At 42.0% G+C, this 27,198-nt stretch overlaps 1 protein-coding gene across 5 annotated transcripts; it reads right to left on the bottom strand.

Moving 5' to 3' along the window:
• On the bottom strand, window positions 1–27,198 carry csrnp2 (cysteine-serine-rich nuclear protein 2). 5 transcript variants are annotated; one of them, XM_060894251.1, is made up of 6 exons: window positions 26,450–27,198; window positions 14,367–14,584; window positions 13,720–13,890; window positions 7,847–8,109; window positions 5,363–5,659; window positions 1–4,106 (listed from the first exon to the last, which is right to left on the bottom strand). In XM_060894251.1, the coding sequence occupies exons 3-6, from the start codon at window positions 13,874–13,876 to the stop codon at window positions 3,240–3,242; spliced, it is 1,584 nt and encodes a 527-aa protein (XP_060750234.1). In that variant the 5' UTR covers window positions 13,877–13,890; window positions 14,367–14,584; window positions 26,450–27,198; the 3' UTR covers window positions 1–3,239. The 5 variants fall into 5 exon arrangements, 4 of the variants coding, with proteins under 4 accessions (XP_060750234.1, XP_060750235.1, XP_060750236.1 ...); XM_060894252.1 differs by having other exon boundaries at window positions 14,446–14,584; XR_009650006.1 differs by lacking the exons at window positions 14,367–14,584; window positions 26,450–27,198 and having other exon boundaries at window positions 1–1,974; window positions 2,922–4,106; window positions 13,720–13,924.

The raw sequence follows: 27,198 nt of genomic DNA, 5'->3' as shown, positions 1-27,198 counted from the left end.
TTATATTAATTTGTACTTTATTATGTCACATTTTCATATAAAATGATTTCCCCCGCTCCTTAGGCAACAGTTAGCATTAGAGTACATTAACTCCAACATTCAATTTTATTTATTAAGCACTCTCTTGATCTCTCACACATACAGGTTGGATTACATTTAGTGCACTTGTCCCAGAACAGAGCAAGCAAAAAGGAGACAAACTAGTAATAACATGAACATAAACAAAAACATTTTCATATCAAATCCTGGTCTAATACCACTTTACATAAAGACAACAAAGAGTTTTGTAGGGAAAAAAAAACACACACACACAAAACAAAACAAATAGAAATAAACAAAATAGACTGGATACTCTTTAAGCACTTTCCTCATATTCCCTCAGTTTGCTGTGGTTTGGTCTGTAGCAGTTCATCACTTCACATCTTCGGTGTAATGTATCACTTTCAGGCATATACTGTGTGACACTTCAACGTGATAAAGACTGAACACAGAAAGAGACTGAACATGGAATAAGTAACATATACAAATACGGGATACACAGTAAAGGACAAAACAAAAATACATTTTCAGTCACACCATGACAGTACAAATCAAATATATTTTCTCTTATGATTAGTCATTTGCAAAATGTTTATTATTGCAGGGTTTGCCTTAAATGTAACGACTGGCTCAAAATAGCGTCGAGAAGCTGCTGTGAGATGAAGAAGCAGCTCTATGTGCTCACAAAGGTCATGATCTTCAACCAAGTTACTCAATACTGAGTGGTAAATTAAAATAAAGACTCATTATTATCCATGCCTAGCTATATGGATAACTAAAGCTGAATACATACACTGAGAAATCTGTACAGTTCTCCTGTGGACAAAAGGTTTGTAGTGCTACCTAAAATGTATTGTAGCTTTACCAGCAAATATGATTATCTCTGTGACCAGGGGATTATTATTATTATTATTATTATTATTATTATTATTATTATTATTATTATTATTATTAAGTTATTCTTTACAGAGCATTTGTACTAATATGTAAACCTACCACAAAGAGCACCTTTTTGAACAGGACACCCCATCATACAAACCTAACTTTCAATACACATTCATATGAATATATGCTAAAACATTCACATACACACCCATTCTTCCTCTACATATAGTGTATACAGACACATATTTTCTTGTATTTTACTTCTTATATTACCAGCTAAAATATGTTTAATGGGTGCTAAAAAAAACAGGATACTGTATAAAAATCTTCTTTACACATCAATTTTTAAAAGCACAATACAAATACATTTTTTACAGATTTTTTTCGCTGTCATTGTCGAGAAATTCCTACAACATTGGAAGGGGTAAGGAATTAATATATGTGATAAAAGAAGAGAATTTTTTTTCCCCAAGTGTAAAACCCTCTGTTTAGAGCACTAAAAAGGGCTGCAGACTTATGGTATATTATTGGCACTTAGTCAGAAATAGTGCTATACCACATTTGCCCGCTATTGTCCAAGCTATCACAACTAGTCACAGCATTTCCAAGTTTCCATATTAACTGCTGGTCATCCTAAATGTCTGGGTTTTTACCAGAGGAGTGAACACACAAGTAGCATATACAAAGAAGAAAAACTTCATTATCCACATACCTTCACAGACCATATGTGCAAATAAATAAATGAAATTTCGTTAACCAAAAATATTATATGATAATGAGTGACTGAAATAGTTGCCATTGCCATAATGACTCTGGAAAAACATGGTCGGTTATTCTATGCTAAATCATTATGTTTGACACTATAAATATACTCACACACACCTCATCATAACTGGCAATCCATCCACAACCTGTAGCTACTGTATGAATATTTACTTTAGAGTGTCAAAAGTCACTCTCCTGACCCACTGGAGACCATATTCAGAATAAAGAATTACTTAACAGGAGAGTTTTCACCAAGAAGGAGGCAGTTCCCTGGAAGTATCACAGCTGAAATTTGAAAAAAAAGTCAAATGAAGACTGTATTTTAGCAATGATATTAACAATATAAATTATTTACATGTGATTTACATATATGAAATAACAGTGGCATTTTAGCTTGATTTTTACTTGATTTATTTTCCAAACACATATTTTTAACAGTGGTAAAATGTAATCTGTTTCACCAAAAAGACGTTTCTTAAACAGGTGGTGATCATCTGACACCAGTTCACACTATATGTTCTATCATACATCTTCATACTATTTGCTAATATATGTTCATATGCGCAAGGTTTGTGGGCGCCTGACCATCGCATCCATATGTGCTTTTTGAACATCCCATTTCATAATCACTCTCCCCTTAATAAACTGGGATTTGTCTAAGAAGCCAAAAGAGGTCAGGTTCTGATGTCAGGCAAGGAAGCCTGGGGTGCAACTGGCATTTCAATTCATCCCAAATGTGTTCTATGGGGTTGACTTCAGGGCTCTGTGAAAGCCTCTTGAGGTCTTCCACTTCAACCTTGGCAAACCATGTCTTAATGGTCCTTGCACTCTCATAGGGAATGATCATGCTGGAAACTTGTTGGGCTAGGTCCATTATATAGTCAAATGTTTCTGTATACCTTCTGTTGCAACAGGTGTCCAGAAACATTTGACTATATAATATAATACATGTGCAAAATAATTGCACAATCATTTATCATGCCGATTAACTTTAATGTTTTTAAAGTACACAAGGCTTTATTTGCATGTAGCAAAGAGTAAACGTAAAAAACAAGAATTTAAGCAATGTGGAGATCGCATCCATCAGGGGCCCTTGTTCAGCTTTATTACCGACATCCCACAAACACCCATGGAGCATTTCAAGCTACTGTTTTATGGTTAATAGTCTGAATGGATCATTGGGTAAATTCACTGGAAAAAATCAAGGCATCAGCAAAGCTTCAAAGACCTACCTGGGTCATCCTGTTTGCTCTTAGGCATAAAGGCCACAGTTTCCACCAGTACCACATACTAAATTGATACTGCAGCAGAAGAAATATGCAATCCCTCCAGTTCCATCAAGTCTTCCCTCTTTGCTTCATATATTATATAATAATAATTTATTATTCTATTTTTTTTTTCAATAAAATTGAAATTACCTCAAAAAGAGTGCATGCTTATTTCTAAAAACAAACCAATGTCAGTAATTGTTAGTGTCTCTTAATCTAAGAATTGGCTGTCTTGATCTTCACTACAAGTCTTGTGCAAAATATCTGCAGCATTGCCAGGCTCTAAACTTCTGAAGGAAGTTTTATTTCCTCATCTTCTATCAGTGGGTAAGTCTCTTGAAAATCTATGCTACTTTGGCCATGTTCAGAGATAGAGTGGCCCTCTTCAGCCTCTTTAATACTTTCTGGACATGAAGGAGAAAGTTGCTCAAACATGGAGCTCTCCGCATGATCCTGCATGCAGGTTTGGGTATTGTGGCATTTGCTCCTGGCCTCTCCTTCTTCTTGTCCACCTTGGGGCTCTTCACCTTTTCTGGGCTCCTCCTCTTGCTTGTCAGGAATCTTAAATGCTGCAGTCTCCACATGGTCTATCTGATAATAGAAGACAGAAGATGGCTCACTCAGACTAAGAGCATCCTCCTGGTTTTCTTTTATGCATAGCAGTGTTGCTCCTCCTTGAAAAGTGTCCTGAAAGAACATTTGGTCTACTGCAACCATACTCCCAGCTTCCTCCTGGCTGCTCAACTCCTCATGCAAAAGGCACAATTTTGGACTCTGCACATCCTCTCTGTGTGCCTCCTCCTCTTCCTGCTCCCTTCTCCTTTCCTGCTCCTCAGCACTCTGCAGGTGGAGCACAGCGGTCTCATTCTCATGCTCCAGGCTATGGCATTGCTCTTCTAGTATCTCTGATTTCACCTCTACTCCCAAGTCCATGGAAGAGCGACCACATGAAGGACCAGTGGTCAGCTCAGTTTCTTTCTTAAAGTCTTCTCCAAATCTAGAGCCTAGCAGATGTCTTTTCTCCCTGTCTAGCTTCATAATTGTGTGCAAGAAGTGAGTGCGAACACGGACGGGGTTGAACTCAATCCGCCCTGCTGCATTATGGCAGCCATCTCTAGAACAGCCACATGGGAATGACATGCGATCCACCTGGGATAGAGAGATGGAAAAGTATAATAACTGCTACAATTTATAAAAGAAATAATAAGGATTAATTTAGGAAGATCAGTGAATGATGTGTGTGTCTTATGTAATATAAAATGTAAAATTATTGCATGACAAGCATCCATTTCACCTGGCACGGAGATATGGCGAATAGAAAAATGGAGAAACAACAGACAGACTTGCCAACCCAAGTAAACTGTTTAAAAAACAGTACATTTATATACACTCTTTTTTCAGTATTCCAGTGAACTATTTAGCTGACATTTTGTTTTATTATGGTTTGCCATAAATGAAGAATTTTCTTAGAGCAGGTGATAAACTATCCACCAGAGCTGAATGTGGAGGTTAGCTACCATATTATCTCTATCTGCCTCCTGCAAATAAAAACACTTTCAGTTTTAAATAAAATAAGAAAAAGAAAAACCCAGAAATTTACCATACATTTGCTTTTTTGCTTTGTGAAGTGAATCCCTGTGGATTAGTAATACTGTATATACACTGAAGTGTTTTTTCCTTGGAGATGGCATCTTGTCAAGAAGATATCAGCCTATTAATATATAGTGCATGTGAACAAACATATGAGTTTAGCTAATTGTTTGATAACCCAGTGATGTCCAATATTCCTAAAGTAAACATTTTTTATAACAGTAGTATGCACAATCAAATAGCTATGCACATAGTTCAGAATTAGTGGTGTAACAGAACTCAGGAATTGACCAGTTGTCAATTATACAAGATATGTCGACCAGATCATCTGCAGAAAACAGAATAATCTGTTGAGGCACATGTTAAAATGTGGAGCACCTATACAAATTATATCAAATTTGGAAGATTTGCTCAGAATATTAACCATGCAGTCTATTTTAATTGACTTGTCAATGTTAAATTGTAATGCTAATACTTGGTTACTTGGTAAAGTTGCCATATCAAGACTCCAACACAATGTATCTAGAAACCTAGATGCTCCTGTTTTCTTTTTAAGTTCTCTGTGGCACAAAAATACTAGATCCATCAACAGAAATGTTCTTTAGAAAATCAAAAATATGTTTCTTTTATGCCACCTATTCTTTTTAAGAAGCATTTCATGACAGGAATATTATGAAAAAGTGTTATAAAATTATTTGACCAATTTATAAACTACATGCCTTGCTTATTCATTAATGCAACGCTAGTAGCTCACATATTGTTCTTGGGCAAAGAACATTAATTTCTTACACACAAACGGAGAGCAAAACTCTGACCTGGCATTTAATGCCTGCTCTGCTGCAGCCACACTGGTGTGGGTCACAGTAGAAGCGGCAGTCACAGCCACATTCCTCACGTGACAGCCGGATGGCACGGAGCTCCATTTTCTCTCGGGCATCAATGCGAGCAATACCGGATGCACGCAATAGTGCCCGTCGCCTCTTGGTAGGCAGTGGCTGTAGGAAGAAACAATCATCCACCTCGACGCCCTCCACATTCAGATCCTCATCAGACACGTCATCCAGTGTCAGCAGGTCTGCTTGAGCACAATGCACTGTGCCATTCCGTGTTAACTGGGAATTGATGTTAAACTCAGTCATAACACAGATCTATTTTATCTATTTTAACAAAGATCTACTTTTTTTAATCACTTTAGTCTTCGGAAAATCTCTTTCATATTCACTTTTTAGCCCCTTCTTCTTCCAAACGTGACTTTTACTGATTCAACTGTCTTGGGGTGGCTACATGGTAGGGCTGGGCGATAAAACGATAACGATATGTATCGCGATAGACACGTGATCGATAGCGATATAAAATGTGCTAATTCCTCTGCCTCGAAGCCTCTTTTAATTCATTTTAAAGCTCACGTCACGTTCTTGTGCAATTATTTTGTGTGTGTATGTAAGCGCGCGCGCGCGTGTGTGTGTGACAACGCGCTTACGTAAAAGCGGAAGGAGACGCAAGGAGTTAGCAGTCTTTTGATTTGAGGGCGCGTGTGGGCTGCAAAATGTAAGGGTTAGGGTTAGAGAAGAAAAAACAGGAGAAAACGACAGAAAATGTCCACGTTTTGGGACACTACCAGAGCGTCCGTTTTCAGCAGCAGGACGCTCTGATAGTGTCCCAAAACTTGGACATTTTCTGTCGTTTTCTCCTGTTTTTTCTAAAAAGTACCTTTTTTCGTTGCAATCACATGCTCCTTTAAAGACTTTTAAAGCACACACGTTGAGAGTATGCTTAAAGCACTCAGTGTGAAACCATGCATGGTCTCTAGGTCCAAGTTCCAGTCCATGGTTTTTGCCTCTTAATTACCACAAAGCATTCCAAATTAGACAGTAAAGGTTTGTTATGCCTGAGCTGTAGATTTTGAATCTTATAGTTCTGAAAGTTAAGTTGCATGACTTAAAGGCAGTATTTTTGCATTATTATTGCTATTTATTTTAATGTATATAATTTATAATTTATTTTTTTGTTTTTGCATCTCAGAAAAGGGTTCATTTAAAACCCAGAATGTTTGGCACTTAAATGTACTTAATTCTTCTCAGTCAACTTTGTCATTGTTCACAGTACAAGTAGACAGAGAAACAATGGGTAATATCTAAATGTTTATTTTTGATAGAAAATGTTGTATGCATTGCAAACTATACATTTAAAAAATAAAAGTTAATTTTTCAAAAAAAGGAAACCAATTAGTTATTCATTTTAAGAGACCCGTCTTATTTTCTCTTGTATATTTTATATTGCTCTTTAATTAAGCAAAAATACATTTTATCAGATTACTCGAGTAATCGGTGAAATATTTGGTAGAATACTCATTACTAAAATATTCAATAGCTGCAGCCCTAATTATAAGTCTACGAAAATATACTTGAATAGTTCAACTTCAAGTATGATTAGAGTAAGAATAGCTTGAGTTACTTTTTCATATTTCTGCAGGTTTTATATTTCAAACAATGTTATTGTACTGTATCAGGTTTGTTTTTTATATTACAGATGTATCTCAGCCTACCTCAGTTTTATTTATGTTTACAAAACACTGCACAAATTTTAAAAGACTTTATTCACCAGAAGGTGAACAGCTAGTGAACTTCCTAGCACTAAACTTGCACTAAATTCTTAGGTTTCTCTATGTTTATATTTAACACTTTGCACTATTTTATTACACTTTATTAAGCATTTCTTACATTTTCTTTCATTTTGCACCTTAAATGTTAAGAGATAATTGTTAAGTGTTCATTGTGACTTTAGACTTATGTTTACATTATAATTATTTGAGTTTTCCTGGTTGTTGACATTTCTGTCTTAATAACTGAAGGGATTACGATAAGAGGAAGGTTTAGCTTAAAATAAAAATGTTTAAATGTAATATTTTTCTCCTGGTCCTTATTTTAAATGGGCCATAAAAAAGTTCAATAATTATCTATATCGACCGATATGAAACACCGATATCGTGGTACAGTTTTCGGCCATATCGCCCAGCCCTACTACATGGCACAGCAGAAATGGTCAGGCACAGTGATCTAATGTATTACAACAATATCGCTTACTGCCTAATTCACATTAGAATCAACAGGTGGAAAAAAGCTTCTAAACCATACACACATTTGATTAAATTGTGAAACACCCCAAAACACCTTTTTTGTTAGCAAAATTCGCAAAATTTTGTAAAATAATTTTTTTAACTTTCCTGAAATATAATGCAGCATATATAAAACATAAAATAAACCACCACAAATTTGTATTAAAGAGTAAGAAGTCTGAACCTTCATCTTGCGAGCATTCAGCTTCTCTTGGCGCAGGTGCTGGCGTAGGATATTGCGGTGGCTGCTTTCCTGCTCTCGGGCGAACTCTCCCAGCGTGTACTGACGTATGGCACAGTGATGCCGTGCCATGCCCAATGAACTTCCACCTTGGCTAGGGACACTGGTGAAGCCTTGCCTTCTGGAGAAATAGTAAACTGTCACAGCATCAAAACGCACCCGCTTATGGCCCAGAGAGGTTTTCTGTCGTCTAAGAATGGAAGTGGCTAAGAGGAGAAATTGAAGAAAAGTGATTATAAAGAGTTGCATAAGAACACTATTTGCTATTTGTTTATATTATATTATAAATATATAAACACACACATAAAGAACTGTGTAATAGCTTTAGGCAGGTGTAAAAAAATGCTGAAAAATATGAATGCTTTCAAAAATAGAAGTATTAATAGTTTATCAAGAAACGAAATGGAATGCAAATGAACAGAAAAGAAATCCAAATAAAAATAAAAATTGGTGAGACCACCCTTAGACTGCAAAACAGCATCAATTCTTCTAGGTACTCTTGCACACAGGTTTTGAAGGAACTTACATTTACAGGATTTGGCAGATGCCTTTTTCCAGAGCAGCTTACAACAGTGCTTTTAAGTCTCAATGAATATATTAACACTGGTTCACTAGGTTACAGACTTAGGATACCATGAACTTAAATATCTGTTCAGGGTTTTTTATATACACATACAACAAACAGGGAAAAGTGCTAGTTCAAATATTTGCTGTATACTTACCTCTTACCCTGAAAGATGGTGGGACCAGTCAAGCAATGCCGGTAGATCTGAAGGAGTGAGCTGCAGTGTGCAAAGTGATAAAAGCTTTGAGATAAGAGGGAGCTGGTCCGTTTTTGGTTTTGTAGGCAGGCATAAGTGTTTTGAATGTGATGCGTGCAGCTACCAGAAGCCATTGGAGGGAGTGAAGCAGTGAAGTGGTAGGTATGAACTTAGGCAGGTTGAAAGTAAGTCGTGCAGCTGCATTTTGAGGATGAATTGTGTTCATAGGTAGATCTGCCAGCAGTAAGATGCAGAGGATGAATTGTGTTCATAGGTAGATCTGCCAGCAGTAAGATGCAGTAGTCCAGTCTTGAAATAACAAGAGACTGAACAAGTACCTGGGCAGCATGTGTGAACAAAAATGGCCAAATGCTTCTGATGCTGTAGAAATGAAACTGACATGGGCGTGTCACATTAGCAACATGCGTGGAAAAGGACAGTTGATTGTCCATGGTTACCCCAAGGTTGCGAGCTGTGACCAAAGGGGAGATCAGATCGTTGTACAGGGATATTGCAAGATCCTGACCTGTTGAAGATGTAAGTAAAGACATCCGCTAGCTGTTCTGCACATTCCCTGAGCACCTTGCCAGGAATGTTGTCTGGTCCAGCAGCCTTCCGTGGGTTAACTCTGCATAGAGTTCTCCTCACGTCGACCGTGGATAGACAGAGTACCCTGTCATCGGGGGGAGGGATGGTCTTCCTTGCCGCTACGTTCTGCACCTCAAACTGAGTGAAGAAGTCGTTGAGCACATCTGGGAGGGAGGTGTCGCTATCACAAGCAGGTGAAGCTGTCTCGTAGTTCGTGATCGCCTGTATGCCCTGTCACATGCGCCGGGTGTCCCCACTGTCTTGGAAGTGGCTGTGGATTGTCTTGGCGTGTGTGCGCTTTGCCTCTTTGATGGCTCAGGACAGTTTGGCCCTTGCTGTTCTTAGGGCCGCCCTGTCCCCTTTTCTGAAGGCTAGGTCTCTAGTCTTCAGCGGCGCACGAACGTTAGCAGTCATCCACAACTTCTGGTTGGAGCGTGTGGTGATGGTCTTGGAGACGGTCACGTCATCAATGCACTTGCCGATGTAACTGGTCACTGTTGACGTGTACTCCTCCAAGTTGATGAAGTCGCCGTTGGTTGCAGCCTCCCTGAAGATGTTCCAGTCAGTGCACTCAAAGCAGTCCTGAAGAGCAGAGGTGGCTCCTGCATGTTTGTGTAAACAAGATGCAGCGTGTTTTCACCTCTAGTAGCAAAGTCCACATGTTGATGGAATTTAGGGAGCACTGACTTGCATGGCTGAAATCTCAGGCGATGATAAACAGTCCGTCGGGGTGAACATTCTGCAGGTCGCTAATAGCTCCGTATAGCTCACTTATAAACTCTGACAATATAAACAGCAGTAAATTCCCATGGTAAATAAAATGGCCTGCATCTAACAGTCACAAATGCCACTGACAATGAGCAGTAAGTAGAAATAAGCACAGAGTTCTTACACCATTCCGTGTTGATATAAACACACACACCACCACCGCGAGTCTTACCGCACAGAGCTGCATTTCTGTCGGCTCTAAACGAAGTTAGCCCGTCCAGCTGAATGGCGGGATCCAGAACTCTGTCACTAAGCCACGTCTCCGTGAAAACAAACACGCAGCAGTTACCAATCTCTCGCCGTGTAGAGCGTTCAGGTCGGATGTAGTCCAGTTTATTGTCCAGAGAGCAAACATTGGCTAGTAGAATGGACGGTAGAGCCGGCCGTCTAGGGTTTGTTTTTAGCCTAGCACGGACACCCGCCCACTTACCGCGCGCACCGCTTTTGCCGTCCCCTCCCCTGGTCTCCGGTATCAGGTGACACCGAGGACTGGAGGCCTGGTCTAAAGCTGGTTTAAAGCCAGACTGGTTGGAATCTTGAAGGTTGATCTTCAAGAGACAGACAGACATTTGATTATACCCAATGCATTCGAAAAGATTTGAAAGGAAAGAGCGAAGTGATACTGTCTGTAGTTTTTGATGTCTGATGGATCCAGAGCAGGTTTCTTCAGGATGGGAATAACCCTTGCTTTCTTGAAGGTAGTTGGTACATGAACAGATGTTAGGATCCATTGATGAGATGGTCTGGAGCATAGTGGACGGGAGCGGATCCAATGAGCAGGTGGTAGAATTAAAAAACTGGATGAGTTGTAGAATTTCTTCTGCTGCTACGGTTAACAAATGTGACAATAGAGGAATATGGAAATCCCGGCTGTGAAATGTAGGTACAGTTGATCAGAAAGAAAGGTCTGGCAGATTTTCACAATCTTCTCATTGTACAAGGAGGTAAAGACTTCAGCAGTCAGGGTGGATGAAGCAGGTGGTGCTGGGGGGTTGAGTAGAGACCAGATGATGTTGTGGAGCTTACGAGGGTCTTGTGCAGAAGCTTTAAGATTTTTCTTGTAGAAGGAAGCCTTGGCAGAGGTCAGGTCTAAAGAGAACTTGGCCAGGAGCACATGGCAAGATCTGCATCAAGTTGTAATTTCTTCCACTTTCTCACTGCTGATCTTAGTTCTCTTTGATTGCTGTGCAACACATCTGATAGCCAAGGAGCAGAACAAGAAGTCTTCTTGGGTTTAGCAGTCAGAGGACAGAGATGGTCCATGTTTGAAGAAAGAGAGTAGAGGAAAGTGTCTGTGGCTGAGTCCAAGGGTAGTAAAGAGAAGTCAGGATCACTAAGAGATGAAAGAGTGCCAGAAGCTACAGTAGAAGGGGAGATAGAGTGGAGGTTAGGACAGGTAAAAGAGAGATGCTGAAAGTTGGTTTTGGGTAGGATAGGGAGAGTGATGGATACCAGGTGATGATCAGACAAGTTAAGTGGGGTAGCAGTCATGTCTGTAGTTTCGAAAGGACGGATGAATACCAGGTACCTCCCTTGACATGGCTGAAAGAGGAAAACTGGTGACAAATAGAAGAGACTAGATTAGAGGTGAACTTCAAAGTCAAGATACATCAGTCGAACCATCTGTCACTGTCTGAGACAAAGTGGACTTAATGAAAGATGACAGGACTCCTCCAATATTGAAAGCAAATCTTTAAAAGCAAGACTGGAATTTGCAAAAATGCATGCTGAGCAGCCACAAAAAAGAACACTGTACCTACTGTGGAACATGGAGGAGGCTTGGTTATGTTCTGGGGCTGCATTGCTGCATCTGGCACAGGGTGACTTGAATCTGAGCAGGGTACAAATATCAAGACTATCAAGGCATTCTTTAGCGAAATGTGCTGCCCTGTGTCAGAAATCTTGGTCTTAGTCTCAGTCACAGCTCAAAGCATACAGTTAAAAACAACCAAGAATGGCTAAGAATAAAATATTGGACTATTCTGAAGTGGCCTTAATCTTATTAAACATCTGTCCAAAGTCTAGAGAAGTCTCATTGAGAATTAAAGTAATCACTTGATGGCAGTGATTGCCTAAAAAGGTTGTGCAACAAAATATTAAGTTAAGTGTAATAATTTTTCACTAATTTCATTAGTTTGTTTTTTATGCTTCTGTGAACCACAATTCAAAAGCAATGTCTGATTGGTCAATAAATAATTTCAGTAAATATTTATTTATTATTACGTTTGTCATATTCAAGTTATTTCAGTGACCTCTCCAGAATGTCATAAAAACTGCACAGTTCATCTGTGGATTGGTCTTCCCATCACTCCAGGCCACTTATAACATTAGGATCATAAGGAGGGCCCATAAAATCATCAGGACAATACACATCCACAACACAACCTCTTAACACTTCTGCCATCTGGGAAACTCTACAGGAGTGTGAGATCAAGGACAAAAAGTCTCACAAACAGCTTCTATTCACAAGCCGTTAGACTCCTGAACAACGCTTAACACCACCACACACCCCAAAACCCCACACTGACTGCTGCCACACAACACACTGAGCACCTTACTTAAGTCTGAATATGTATATGCTGTTTTTTTTTCTTTTTGTAAGTGAGACGTGCAAAGTAAAAATTTCATTGTATGGTCTAAATCATTGTGTTTTCACTGTGCAGATGACAATAAACCTCTTGAACTGTCCTGCTGCAGAATAAACAGAGGGCCAATCAGACCTTGTTGGTATTACATGATGGAAAAATATCTTCATGTATTTCTCAACATTGAGGAAACCATTAATCCTGAACAAATCCCCAACTACATTTGTAGAAATACAGCCCCAAACTTGCAAGGAACCTCCACCATGCTTCACTGTTGTCTGCAGACACTCATTATTGTACCACACTCCAGCCCTTCAGCAAATAGCCTGCTTCCTGCTACTTCCAAATATTTAACATTTTGACTTATTAGTCCAAAGCTGTCATTTTTCTGCACATTGGTTAGAATATTTCCGTGCATAGTTGAGTCACGTAGAATTATTTCTATGTCAGAGATATGGCTTTTTGGCTGAAATTCTTCCATTCTACCACTTTTGGCCAGACTTCTCTGGACAGAAGAAAGTGTGTGTACCTGGCTCCCACTGGTTTCCACCAGTTCTTTGCTGATGGCACTGTAGCTTGAACAGCACAGCTTGAAACCACAGTCTGCTTTAAAATCTTTACTTGGGAGAGACCTTGCTGATGCAGTATAACTAACTTGTGTCTTGTTGCTGTGCTCAGTCTTGCCATCACAGGTCTTGCCAAAAACCTGTGACATGAAACGGTCTTCCACAACCTCACCTTAGTGGCAGAGATTTGCTGCTCCTCACCCAGTTTTAAGCCTCCTACACTGGTGTTTGTTTTCTTCTGTTCTCTCACTTTGTACTTTGTAAATTGATAAAAATAAACAATTAAAATACGCTTTAAAGTAAGAATGTTTTCAGAAATATTTCCTCACATCTGCCTAAAACTACTTTTATACTGTATACATATTTATATAAATATGTGTATTTGTATATATATATATATATTTTATTTACATTTTTTACATTTTTTACATATTTTACATTTACATTTAATTCAGATGACTTGACCAATAATCTCATTCTACTAAGCAAATATCAAGGTCTGTGTGCATTAATGTTGCAATGACACTATAACCCTTTGTGGCTCTTACGTGTGAGGGAGCTGGAGGGGGCATTGAGGCTATCACAGCTATCCACACTGTCACTGCTTGAGACATCATCATCTGATACTTTGAGCATCGAGCATGGTGAGCCGCTGTCCACCTCCTCAAATCTGCGCTTTAGGCCAAGACCTGATACCGTCTCCATGGAAACTTGATGTTCTGAGGACATGACATACATACTTAACCCGTGATTCACAGCAGATAAATAAATGCAGCAGAAGTCCATTTATCTCTGAATCATAGTAACAATAATAACATAAGTACTCCAACTAAATGTTAGATAACAGTACTTCATCAAATCTGTGACACCAAAATAAGATTAATAATCATCTCATAGATTATTTTAATACATTGCCCTCAAATGGTTGCAGTGCGTTTTTTAAAGTTTGTTTTTGCTTACTTGTTTAACTTGTTCTGAGGTTTAAGTAAAGCATGTCATCAAAAGTCAAAAGTTGCCATGAAAGTAAATATAATTATTAGGGATCCAAGCACAAGGATTTATGTCTTAGTTTTAAGCTCATGAATTGATACTTATATTTTGAGTTAAGCTGATTAAAAGACCAAACCTAGTTTTTCAATCTAGTCCAACAATTTTATCTATATATTTTTACAAAAACAATGTAATAAACACACACCAATCAATCTTAGTAGGGTGGAGCTTGGTTTACTCAGACAGCTGTAACATAGGAATGGTTGAATGAGTTTGCACAAAACCTGAAAGGCAGGTCCAGGACAAGGTTCTGAGAAGTCTGAAGTGGTTGGCGCATGGTCATCAATAGGAGGTGGAGATAAGGCCAGACCACCGAGTCTTATAGGATGAAATTTGGGGTGGCATCAGTGTGCACATCTGTAACTTATTTAATAACAGAATGATAATTCATTGAATTACTTCAAAAACATGGCTGCCTTTAGATAATCAGATTTTAGCAGGCATTTTACAGCGTTAACATTGTGCTATCATCACAAAACTTGATAAGTATGTTTATCTATGGTTTATAGTTCTGTAACCTGGCAAGTACTAACCACAGGAGGTGATATTTGTTAAGAGGCCTGCAGATTGCTGCTTGCTATGTTTACAGCCCAAGCACCAAAGGTGTGAAAGGGCCTATTGCTTCTGTTAGTTACAAATATACGTATTCATTTAATATTTTTTTCTCACCCATCAGGCAACTCTTTCTTGCCAAAGGCACATGAGGCTAGCCAAATAAAAGTGCTAGGCACCTAGTGTAATTGTTATAATTTTTACTATTTTTATTACTACACTTTCTCCTCTGGTAGTCTATGGCATCCCAGAGAAGGCATCCCAGTGTTTTTTCTCCAGCAGAATCCACGGGTCAGGCAATCTCAATGCACCGGTTTCGGTTAAAATCTGCCATATTGGATTTTCTGCCATTTTGAAAAAAAAAAAAGAATAAAAAAATTTAAAAACTACTTTTATGAGCTGTTGATCCTATTAACACCAAATTTGTTTGTATCAGCTTCAGAGTGTTCCTACTAAAGTTATTCAAATAAATTTACTGGGTCGAACTATTTGGCCACTGTCAGCCAATGAAATGCCACAGCTAAGGCATCAAAACAGGAAGTGAGCTACATGTCAGCAATGCTTCATTTGAGTCATGCCCAATTTGGTGTACTTTATTACTAGTGGGAATATTGGGTACCCACCAAGTTTCATGAAATTTGGCTACATGGGTGTACTGTACTAGAAAAAAAATGCCTATAACTTTGGAACCAAAGCAGGTGTTTCAACCAAACATATTGTGTATAATGACAGTAAAGAATGAGAGCTAGAAAAAGTATGAAACCTGCGTTTTTCAGCCATTTTGGTATTATTGTTTATTCAATGATTCATAGAAGCCCTAGATGGGTGTTGGTGGAATCTGGTATCCACTGTAGTCAATCCAGCAATCTCTGTATTTCCAACAGGCCAAATTTCAGAGTACATTTCAGATTACAACTTTTAAAATGTTCGTCCTAGAGTTTTCTGCTGAATCAATGGGTCACAATGGACGGAATAGACTCATACATTGTATTGGATTCATGGGATTGGAAATGTTTAATTTTTCAAAATGTAACTTTTGCAAACTAGTCCTAGACAGTTCATCCTGTTACCACCAATTTTGTTACATGTCAAAAGATGGCTCTGATCACAATTTAAGCAAAAAAGTTTTTAGTTCAAATGATATTGCTACAGTCCTACCTCAAGAGCGCTTTGTTTGACTGATGCCAAACACTTTGTTGGTATTAGCAAGTGTGGGTATGCACCACATTTCACAAACGTTGGCCACTTGGAGGCACTAAACCATTTTAAAAACTGTCACTTCTCCATTACTCTGGCACCAAAGCAGATATTTCAACTAAATTTCTTATTCATCAAAATTAAGGACATCTGTAAGCCATTTTGTGTTTCATTCATCTTTGATTTTGTCCAAACCATATATTAAAATATTCTAGAGTTATATTCACTTTCTTTGCCACTTTCAGGTGTTAAAAAAACAAGTTTAAACATCCATGTGTCCATGTACATAGATGTCTGCATGATGGCCCTGAGGTTATTGACTCCGTCATTGCTGCTTGCATCTGTTTTAATTCTTTCTATGATTATTATTATTGCAGGTTTGAGGTATTTGTTTTTGCTAAAACTGTAATCTGGTGAAAAACATGATATCTTAAATGGTGTTCCAAGGGTGAGAAGTATAATTTAAATGTTACATCATGTAATCAGGTAGAATGAAATAATTACATGACAACGTGGATTAAACTTCACATGTACTGGAGGATGAATGATATAGACACAGACAAATAAATAGCAATTCCCTTTAATAACAGCACAGGTTTGCACCTTTTAACACTTCACTGAGGGAGTTAAGCAGATATAAATAACTTTTAGTCAGCAAGAGGTCCAACTATCCATGATCCAATTAAATGTTTTCTTTTGTGATACACAATATGATTTAAAACACTTGGGCAAACTAATATCCTCATATATTCACTCACAAAGGCATTATATAAGGCTATAATTAGTACAGACACTGACTATTAAAAGTAATTGTAATGAATAGGTGGGGAAAAAACAAATGGGACTGCTGGATTTAGCAAATCAGCATAATGCCTAAAAGGTTTTGAAAACAACCTTGACTTTCTTTTGTATTGGCATGAAGCTGATAACTCACTCATACATTAAAGGGCCTGTGCATAGCAGAGGTGATTTGCATTTAGTGATGACCCAAAAAACTCTATTAAAGGCATAGCTAAAAAAAAAAAATAGACTCTCCAATGTACTGAAGCACATACAGCTACCCAAAGTAAAGAATCATTTCTTCAGTTTAAGGAACTGGTAATTTTATGAAATAAGCCCAGCTACTGTACACTCTCAGATAATTTTGCCATAGTTATGTACTAAATTCTAGAAGGAAAAAAATCATTTAATTCTTGGAAACATTGAAAGACCTCTGTACAATGAACAGGAAAGAAGTGGATTTCAAGCTATTAAAAGCGTATGGGGAACGAATTCAACCGCGCCGTGCCACGGTAGAGAACGACAAGACTTATCTTGAACACCTTGGGGCCCAGAGGATAAGTGAGAGGGCCGGAGCCGTCGAACCCTTGACGCAACACTGCTAAGAGGGAGCAAGCTCCCTGGAGGTGGTATGATGACGGAGTCTGAAGAGGCCGTCGTATCAAACCGAAAGAACCCGAGCGTGCAAAGTCGGGATGTCCAGGTTATAGAATCTGACAAAAGTGGACGGCGAGGACCAACTGGCCGCCTCACAGATGTCCTTGATAGAGACACCACTAGACCAGGCCCAAGAAGAGGCCATCCCTCTAGTGGAGTGGGCTCTTACTCCCATGGGGCACTCAAGACCCATAGAAGAGTAACATAGAGCGATAGCGTCGACTATCCAACACGAGAGGCGTTGCTTTGAGACCGAAGACCCCTTGGTGCGGCCACCAAAGCAGACAAAAAGCTGGTCAGATTGCCTGAACGGCTGTGACCGCTCAGTGTATACCCTCAAAGCCCTCACTGGGCAGAGTAAATTCAGCTCCTGCTCACCTGACAACAGAGGCAGAGCCGAGAGAGAAACTACCTGCGCTCTAAATGGCGTTGAGAGCACTTTAGGTACGTAGCCGTGCCTGGGTTTTAAAATGACCTTTGAGTCATTGGGCCCAAACTCAAGGCATGCAGGGCTCACCGAGAGGGCCTGCAAATCGCCAACACGCTTGACCGATGCTAGAGCAAGTAGCAGAGCGGTTTTCAGCGTTAGGGGCCGAAGGCCAGCCGACCGCAGCGGTTCAAAGGGAGGTCCCTTGAGCGCTTCAAGGACCGTGTGAAGGTCCCAAGTGGGAGCGGTGAGAGGACGAGGGGGCTTCAACCGCCTAGCACCTCTCAGGAAACGCACAATGAGGCCGTTTCGACCCACCGATTGGCCAGCAATAGGAGCATGAAATGCTGCGATGGCTGCTACGTACACCTTGAGCGTGGAAGGGGTGAGACCTTTGTCCAGACGCTCTTGGAGAAATGACAGTATCGGAGATACGTCACACTCAACAGGGTCTTCGTTCCGTGCGGAGCACCAGTCAACGAAGATTGACCATTTCTGGGCGTAGAGGCGTCTCGTAGACGGGGCCCTAGCCTGAGCAATGGTATGCAGCACGTCCTCGGGGAGGCTCAGAGGCTCCCATCGAGGGACCATACGTGCAGAGCCCAGAGTTCTGGCTGCGGGTGCCAGATTGTCCTGTTCGCCTGAGAGAGGAGATCCCGCCTCAGGGGGATTGGCCATGGGGCTTTCATGGAAAGCCTGAATAGCTCCGAGGACCAAACTTGGCTCCTCCAGAGTGGGGCCACCAGGAGGACTCTGTGCCTGTCCTCCCTGACTCGTCTGATGACCTGAGGGACCAGAGCGATCGGGGGAAAAGCATAAAGGAGGAGGCTGGGCCAGTCGTGGGCCAGCGCATCTGTGTCCTTTGAAAAATAAATTGGGCAATGAGAGTTGCTTTCTGAGGCGAAGAGGTCGACCTCTGCCTTCCCGAAAATCTCCCAGATTTTGAGAACCGTCTGGGGATGGAGCATCCACTCGTCCGAGGGGACGTTGCTCCGTGAAAGCATGTCTGCTCCCAGATTCAACTTGCCAGGTATGTGTGTCGCCTTGAGCGTTCGCAACCTGGGTAATGCCCATTCCAAGAGGCGCTTTGCCAGCATGTAGAGGCGGCTGGACGAAAGGCCACCTTGGTGATTTATGTAGGACACCACTGTCATGCTGTCCGACTGGACTAGGACATGGCGCCCTTCCAGGATCGCCTGAAAAGATCGAAGGGCTCGTTCCACTGCCAGCATTTCGAGGCAGTTGATATGAAGATGGCTGTCCTCGTGCGACCACGAGCCGAAGGCTGGTCTGCCCTCGCACAGAGCGCCCCAACCCAGGTTGGACGCATCTGTTGAGACCACCGTCCTTCTGGAAACCGCCTGTAGGGGCACTCCACGGCTGAACCAAACAGGGTTCATCCAAGGCTCCAGGGCTGCTAGACAGGCCTGGTTGACTCTGAAAGCGGCCGTGCCGCCAAGCGTGAGGTGGGACCCGGAGTTTCAGCCAGTATTGCAGGGGCCGCATTCGTAGGAGGCCAAGCTGCAAAACTGGAGAGGCGGAAGCCATCAGCCCTAGCATCCTCTGAAAGAACTTCAGAGGGAAACAGGCTTTGTTCCTGACAGAGGCCGCGAGCTGCTGAAGTACCAGAGCGCGCTCTGGTGATATGACTGCCCTCATGCGGACCGAGTCGAAAACCACTCCCAGGAACACAACACGTTGGCTGGGGAGCAGTGAGCTCTTGGCAAAATTGACCCTGAGTCCTAGGCACTCTAAGTGGCTCAGGAGCACGGATCTGTGGCGGTCTAGCTCGGTTCGCGACTGGGCTAGAATGAGCCAGTCGTCGAGATAATTCAGAATGCGGATTCCCATCTGTCTCAGAGGGGAAAGTGCCTCGTTCATGCACTTCGTGAAAGTGCGTGGAGCTAGAGACAGCCCAAAGGGAAGGACTGCATATTGGTAAGCCACACCCTCGAACGCGAATCTCAAGAATCGTCTGTGATGTGGGGCTACCTGGATGTGAAAGTAAGCGTCTTTCAGATCCAGCGAGAAGAACCAGTCCTCGGGGCAAATCTGCGTGAGGATCTGCTTTAGTGTCAACATCCTGAACTTCCGTTTCATGAGGGAGAGGTTCAGGAGTCTGAGGTCTAAGATGGGTCTGAGACCGGCATCTTTCTTGGGGACAAGGAAATAACGGCTGTAGAACCCCGACCCGCTTTCTGAGGGAGGAACCATCTCTATGGCTCCTTTCCTCAACAGCGTCAGCACTTCGGTGCGGAGGACCTGGGCGTCGTCCGGCTCTACCAAAGTGGGAATCACCCCGCGAAAACGCGGGGGTCTCCGGGCGAACTGCAGTGAGTAGCCGTATTTTATTATCCCCAACACCCACTTGGACACTCCGGGGATGGCCTGCCAGGCATCGGCCCGTGTGACAAGGGGCTGGATAGTGTCGGATGGCAGGCCACCGATTAGGGGCCTGAACACTGACAAGTGTGGAAGAGGAAAAGTGCTCTCTTTTAGAAAATGTGTAATCTTTATTGTGTTTGCCATAACAGCACTTTGCGTGGACGCAACGACGGTGGGCCCAGGTCGCATAGCTGGCAGGCGAGAGAGCTTCTGGGGTGGTCCGGCCGTGGCGGGACTTTGCTCTTTCCTCTTCCTTCCCCAACGATCAGGAGGATTTAGAGGGCGTCGGGTCCAGCACAATCCTCTGCCGGGGGCCCTGACGTCCAGGCGGTTTAGCGCGCTTAGTGGGGCGAGCTGGGCGCTGCTCCCTAGGGGGCGCCACCTGGGGGGCAGAAGGGACAGGTTTGCTCTGGCGCTGAGTCGGCGCAATCCTGGGGCGACTCGGGGCAGAGGTGGAGCGCTTGGGCAGGAAGTGCCGCATAGCCTGGGACGACTTCTGTGCTGCGGTGAAGCGCTCCGTAAACCCTTCTACGGCCGGCCCGAAGAGACCGGATGGAGAGACTGGGGCATCTAGAAAGGCCACCTTGTCGCTCTCCTTAATCTCAGTGAGGTTGAGCCAGAGGTGGCGCTCCAGCACAATCAGGTTGGCCATGGATCGTCCAATGGCTTGGGCCGTGGTTTTTGTGGCGCGCAGGGCCAGATCTGTGGCGCTGCGGAGGTCGCAAAAAGCAGGTTCACTAGGGCTCGACTCATCCAGGGAACGGAGAAGCTTTGCCTGGAACACCTGTAAAATGGCCATGGTGTGTAGTGCTGAAGCGGCTTGGCCCGCAGAAGTGTAAGCTCTGCCAGCCATGGCAGATGTCATTCTGCAGGGCTTGGAAGGAAGGGCTCTCTTGCTTTTCCACCCCACAGCCGCGGGGGGGCAGAGATGAGCAGCCACGGCATCGTCCAGGGGCGGCAATTGCTCATAGCCCTTCTCCTGAGAGCCATCTACTGCACCGAGAGCTGCAGAAGTGCGTAGGCGGGCCGAGTAGGGGGCGCGCCACGACTTTGTGAGCTCGTCGTGCACCTCAGGGAAGAACGGGGCAGAACGCTGGCAGGGGGCTTGGCGGCTTCCCGGCAAGAACCACTCGTCCAGCCTGCTGCGCGTCGGCTCCTCAGGGGCGGCCCACTCCAGATGGAGATCTTCGACAGCTCTGGAGAGGATGCGGAGAAGCTCGGCATCCATCCCAGCTTTGGTGTCGATGGGCTCTCGCGACGGCAAGTGGGCGGGGTTAGGATCACCGGCCCAATCTTCCGTTTCAGAAGCCGCGAGTGACATGGAGTCGTCAAGCGGCTCGTCCTCCGATCCGCCAAATGAGACGAGGTCACTCATTTCAGCTGAGGGACGCTGCTCTGGGCGTGAGAAGAGGACGGGGGACGGCTCTCTCGTTGGAGAGAGTGAGGCACGCGGGCGAAGAGCCGGCGTGAGCTCACCCAAACCCGGGCGCTGAGCCCCTCTTCCCCGCTGTCGCTTCCTGGCCGGCTCGCGGGAGGAAGAAGACGGGGGGGCGTGAGGGGCGGAGTCACTTTCATGAAAGAAAGCGATCCGCGAGCGCAGAGAGGCGAGACTCATGCTCTCACAGAAGCAGCATGAGGACTCAGTGAGTGCAGTTTCAGCGTGGGATTTACCCAGGCAGGAAACGCACTCCTCATGGCCGTCATTGTCATGCAGAGGGACTCTGCATGTGCCACAGTTGTGACGCGGCATGGCCGCCGCCGTTAAAACGGCGTTTGTTTGGAAATGCTCTTTTAGAGCGGTGAAAACCGCTGGAAAGCTCTTTTTGTGATCGCCGGATGGCGGCAGGAGATCGCTGAGAAGCGGCTGCAAGCAGGAAGCCGGCAGCCCGAGAACGGCGCGAGACGCGGCTGTCTAAAGAGCGCCGGCGCTGCAAGCGGTCGGCGGTCTCAGCTGGTCCGCTGCGGTGCCTATTCAACGGCGAAAAGCCAGCGAAGGCGTTCAGAGGAAATTCAGCGAAGAGAAGTCGTCGCTGAAGGAGTAAGATCTGATTTCCTCTGGCGATTTGCCTGCTTATATAGCTATACGCCCCGCCCCCTTTTTTAGCGGGCTTTGGCGCGCTGCATCGCCACAGGCTCGCGCAGCTACGCAGCGCCGTCATTGGTTTTAAAAAAAGTTTCATATTAAACCAATGACAGTGCAGTTGCACTGCGTTATTGAAAAAAGGCTTCAGTATTGAGGAAAAAAGGAGCTTTTCCCCATACGCAGTATGAGTGGAGTATCGAAAGGGAACCTATACATTAAAGCACCCATCCCAATGATCCAACAATAATGGAACTGCTTTACACACTCAAAAATATATTGTCTTATCAAAGACCATATATTAATCAAATAAGTTGAATTCACATCCCTGGCATCAGCAAGGGGTTTAGTATGAACTAAATAAATGTTGGCCACCAGGCAATAGGTCCACTGGGATAGTACACAATAGTGACTGTAATCATTGAAGCTAAGACAAATCTCTTTTACCTGGTTGAACTGCCCTCATTTGAATCACTTTCACTTATAAGCAAACCCAAACTCACTTGGTCTGCAACAATGTTAATGTAGGTGGTATGCATCAACGGTACATCCAGATGAATGCCAAAACCCAAGGTTCCATAGGTTCAGTGCTGAGAAAGTATTTGCCCTCTTCCGAGATTTTTTTTTTACATAATTGACACTTAAATGATTTAGATCAAGCAAATTTTAATATTATACAAAGATAACCCAAGTTAATACATAATGCTCTTTTGAAATGATCATTTCATTTATTAATTAAAAAAGTAATTGCCCCAAAACCTAATGACTGCAATCAAACATATGTGATAACTGGCAATGTGACGTTCTTATCACTGAAGGAATTTTAGCCCACTCTTCTTTGGAAAATTGTTTCAATTCAGCCACACTGGAGGTTTTACTAGCAAGAACAGCCTGTTTAAGGTCACACCACATCATCTCAATTGAATTTAATTCAGGAGATTGACTTGACCACTCTAAAACCTCAATTATTTTGTTTGCCATTCAGAGGTGGACTTGATTGTGTGTTTAAGACCGTTGCTCTGCTGCATAACCCAAGCGTGCTTGAGCTTGAAATCATGAACTGATGGAAAGACATTCTCCTTCAGGAATTTCTGGTAGGGCGCAGAATTCGTGGTTCAATCAATTATGTCAAGTTTCCCAGGTCTGGAAGCTGACCATCACACTACTACCACTATTTTTGACTGTTGGTATGATATTCTTTTTATGAAATGCTCTGTGAGTAGAGGCTATAGTAGGCCGGTTTGGACAGCTTTTTTCCCTTAAGAAATGAAATTATCATTTAAAAACTACCTTTTGTATTTACTCAGGTTATCTCAAGTCAAGTATCTGTATAAAATTTAAATTTCTTTGATGATTTCAATCAATTAAGTGTGACCTATTAAAAAAAAACAAAAAAAAACAAAACATTTTCACAGCCCTGTAAGCAACGCATATGCATCTGCCATCTAGCCATCACAATTTGGCACAGATTCTTACATTTTCCCATTTTTAACACATTAACAACTGTGGAATGACCATTTCCTTGCTGTCTAATTTATCCCATTCTTTGACAGGTGCCATTTTAACATGATAATCAATATTATTCCCCATCTCTAAGAGATATGGTTATGTAAGCAAAGAGGATGAAGCCCCCAATAGCCAGTCTGATTTTGTATCAGATAGAAATGTGTCCCTAATGCATAGTGCATAGGTTTTCAGCTTCCAAATACTGAAACTTTTTAAAAACAGATTCATGATTAAGGCACACGCTGAAAATATGTCTGTAAGCTGCTGATTCAGGCTAGATCAAATCACTGCAGGGAGTCTGTTCCGAACTCTAACGTCAATAAATCAGATAGGGTTTGAGAAAGAACCAGCAGGATCACCAGTCAAGCTTCTTTAATGAGATGAACCTTGGTTCTCTAAACAAAGAACAAACACTGATTAATTTAACATTACAAAAAATATGTAATATTATATATGAATGTAACCGTAATTTGCAACTTGTAAGTAATGCTGCGGATTTCCTCTTTTGTGCATGATTTCTGGTACAAGTCTGTGGGAAGAAAGACATGAACTCCTGTCTGCTGACATTCAGACATCTTTAATTGAAATGATCTGCAATAACTAAGTGCTTTCATTTTCAAGCACATCTACACTTTAAATCAATCAGAAATGTTTATAGAAAACATTTAGCTAAATTCAGTTTTATTAGCAACTATATGTGAACCATGAGCACAGCTATTTGAATCAGCTACTATTTTGAACAGACAGATATTATCAGTAACATTTAACTTTGTTCTCCAACAGCTCAACTTAGAAATGAGAGTTCACTAGAGTTTGGAGTTTTCACTGGAGCTTCGAAAAGATCCTTTGCAGGGATTTTGTCAACAAAATGAAAAAGAAAATGCACTATCACTTTAGTGGTTTCTTTAGAATCAAAAATTTTACCCAAAGCTCAGGAGCTTTTTCATGTTTAGGAGACAGATGGTGATCCTACAGCACCTTCAGCTCTGGTGTGCAGTTTATGGTTTAAAACACTCTTTCTCTTAAAACATTTTAGTTGAAGTCCCTAATGTCTACACTTCATGCACTCAGTGGTTGCAGCTTTGCTTATGTAGTGAAAGAGATGAGGGGATATTAGGCACAGACACTGGATGAGAAAAAACTTTTCAGACTGGCCAACGACACACTCGTGTTTTCGATGATCCCACATTGTGCAATTTAATTTGTAAACATTTTAAATAAAAAAAAAAAAAATCAACATATTTTACTAAAGATACAAAAGCCTTCCCAGATGCATGGAGGTGATCAAAATGGCAAGGCATGGGCCAACTCAGTGGCTCAAGCGGTTAAGTCGCTGGGTTGTTGTTCTGAAGGTTGTTGGTCAAGCCCAAGCACCACCAAACTGCCGCTGTTGGTCCCTTGAGCAAGGCGCTTAAACCTCTCTGCTCCAGGTGCACTGTATCATGTCTGACTCCAATTTCTTAAGCTGGAATAGGCTGCCTACACATGATTCTGGGTATAATATGCTCCCTCCTGTGATCATGGGATGCTCCACCTGAATCAGGAGCAGTAAAATAACCACATTGACACCACACACTTGAGGATTATTTAACCAAAGTCAGTTGCAACAAGCCTGGATTCAAGTTGGAGCCTCCCCTTTCAGAAATCTTAAATAACAATCGTGTTTGGTTCCAACAGAATAAACACAATAGCCAATTAGAATCAGCAGCATGGGAAGCCTCACCAATCGTATGTATACATTTACAGCTCACAAAATATAGCTGTGCATCACTACACTACAGTGTATAAATTCACATTAAAAGAAACTGTGTAGTATAATCGTAAACAAAAATCTTTCGTTTTGAAAAGCTCAGTGGGAATTCTGGTTTATTTTATTTTTCTGGTTCTTTAACCTTTTTGTCTGTTGGGCAAGTCTGTCCTCTGTGGTTGGTTCTGCACATGCTGAAAATGACAATATCTTATAATAATAGTAATAATAATAATAATAATAATAATAATAATAATAATACTATATTAGATGTAGTGTTTTTCCTAAATTCAATAAACCGACTTCAAGAAATTAGAGTAACTGTGAACAAAATAATTTCATGAAATCTGTTAAAAGCTTTACTCAGGTCCAGGGCATCATACTTTTATTATACTACACTTCGACAGAGATAAGCTGCAATATGTTCATATTCTTGGAGCACATTGCAAACCGTGCGGAGTAATAAGAAGTAATAAGACCGATAATTATGCCATTATGTTATGTGTCCTGTGCATGAACACGTCACGCTTTCTCCCAGCCAACCGGCCGCGATGTGGTGACGTGACGTCGAACAACTTCGCAAAATTCATCCACGTTTCTCAATCGTACGCATTTGTGGAACTGTGTTTAAAAAAATCACTACAGGTGAGATCTGAACAGGGTTCAACATGGTGGCAAGCGGCAATGGCTTTACAATAGCTGAAAATGTCAGCATGCCTTGCCATCTATCTGCTGCATTTTGCTTTAACCCCATATTACAGCGGTCTGAAAGACATGAGCGCAGCAGGCTATGACAAGGCAAATATTTATTCGCGAGCAGAACAGTCAGGCTGATGGCCGTCGTATAGGTGATTTTTTTCCTATGCTATAGGAAGCCAAGCCAGGGTGAGTCCTTACCTTGAATTACAAACAGAAAGCCTTCCAGACAGTGAAATCGTTGTCCGGTCCGTCGGTATTAGCAAAATTCACCGGTGGTCCACAGGGTTAGCAGATGAGAGACAAAGGCGACTTATGCCCAGAGAAAGTGGTCTTGTCAGAAGAGAAAGACCGATTTGCTGAGCCACGGTTCTCTATGCAGCAACATGTAGGCATATTAGGCTATGAACAAAGCGAACATAATGCAGCACTTGGTTTTGTTTAGTTTGTATTTTACTTAGTTTGTGATACAGGAATGGAAGGCTATGACTTAAATGGTGCAGGCAGTAGGTGGAGTTTTTTAACATGGAAAAGAACGTCAGACAATAATCTCGGTCAGCTAAATTAAAAAGGTAATACTTTACGAGAACATGCAGTAAACAAATGACGAAGAAGGTGGCTTTAGCAAACAGCTAGCTGTGTTAAAATAGATCAAACCGAGAACAGGCCGGTTCGAGTCCATTTTCTTTTTTAAATGGGCGTTTTAACAACCGGTGACCGGAGCAAACATTAAAATCTTTAGCCAGCACGAAAGGTGTAGTTTAAAAACAATAAGTCGTTCCTTTTATGCCAGAGGACCGGCACTGCTGCGCATTACTCCAGTTCGTTATAACGTAACAATAGAGAATGAAACGCTACTCGATAGCATTATATACCTACTGTGACGTCACGGGTACGCTGCCTTGGAGACTGCTGGGAACTGAAGTCCTTTTGCAGTATAGACGATTCTA

The sequence above is a fragment of the Tachysurus vachellii genome, chromosome 19, assembly GCF_030014155.1.
Source record: "Tachysurus vachellii isolate PV-2020 chromosome 19, HZAU_Pvac_v1, whole genome shotgun sequence".
Classification (NCBI taxonomy): domain Eukaryota; kingdom Metazoa; phylum Chordata; class Actinopteri; order Siluriformes; family Bagridae; genus Tachysurus; species Tachysurus vachellii.
This window is presented reverse-complemented; position numbering and strand designations above follow the sequence as displayed.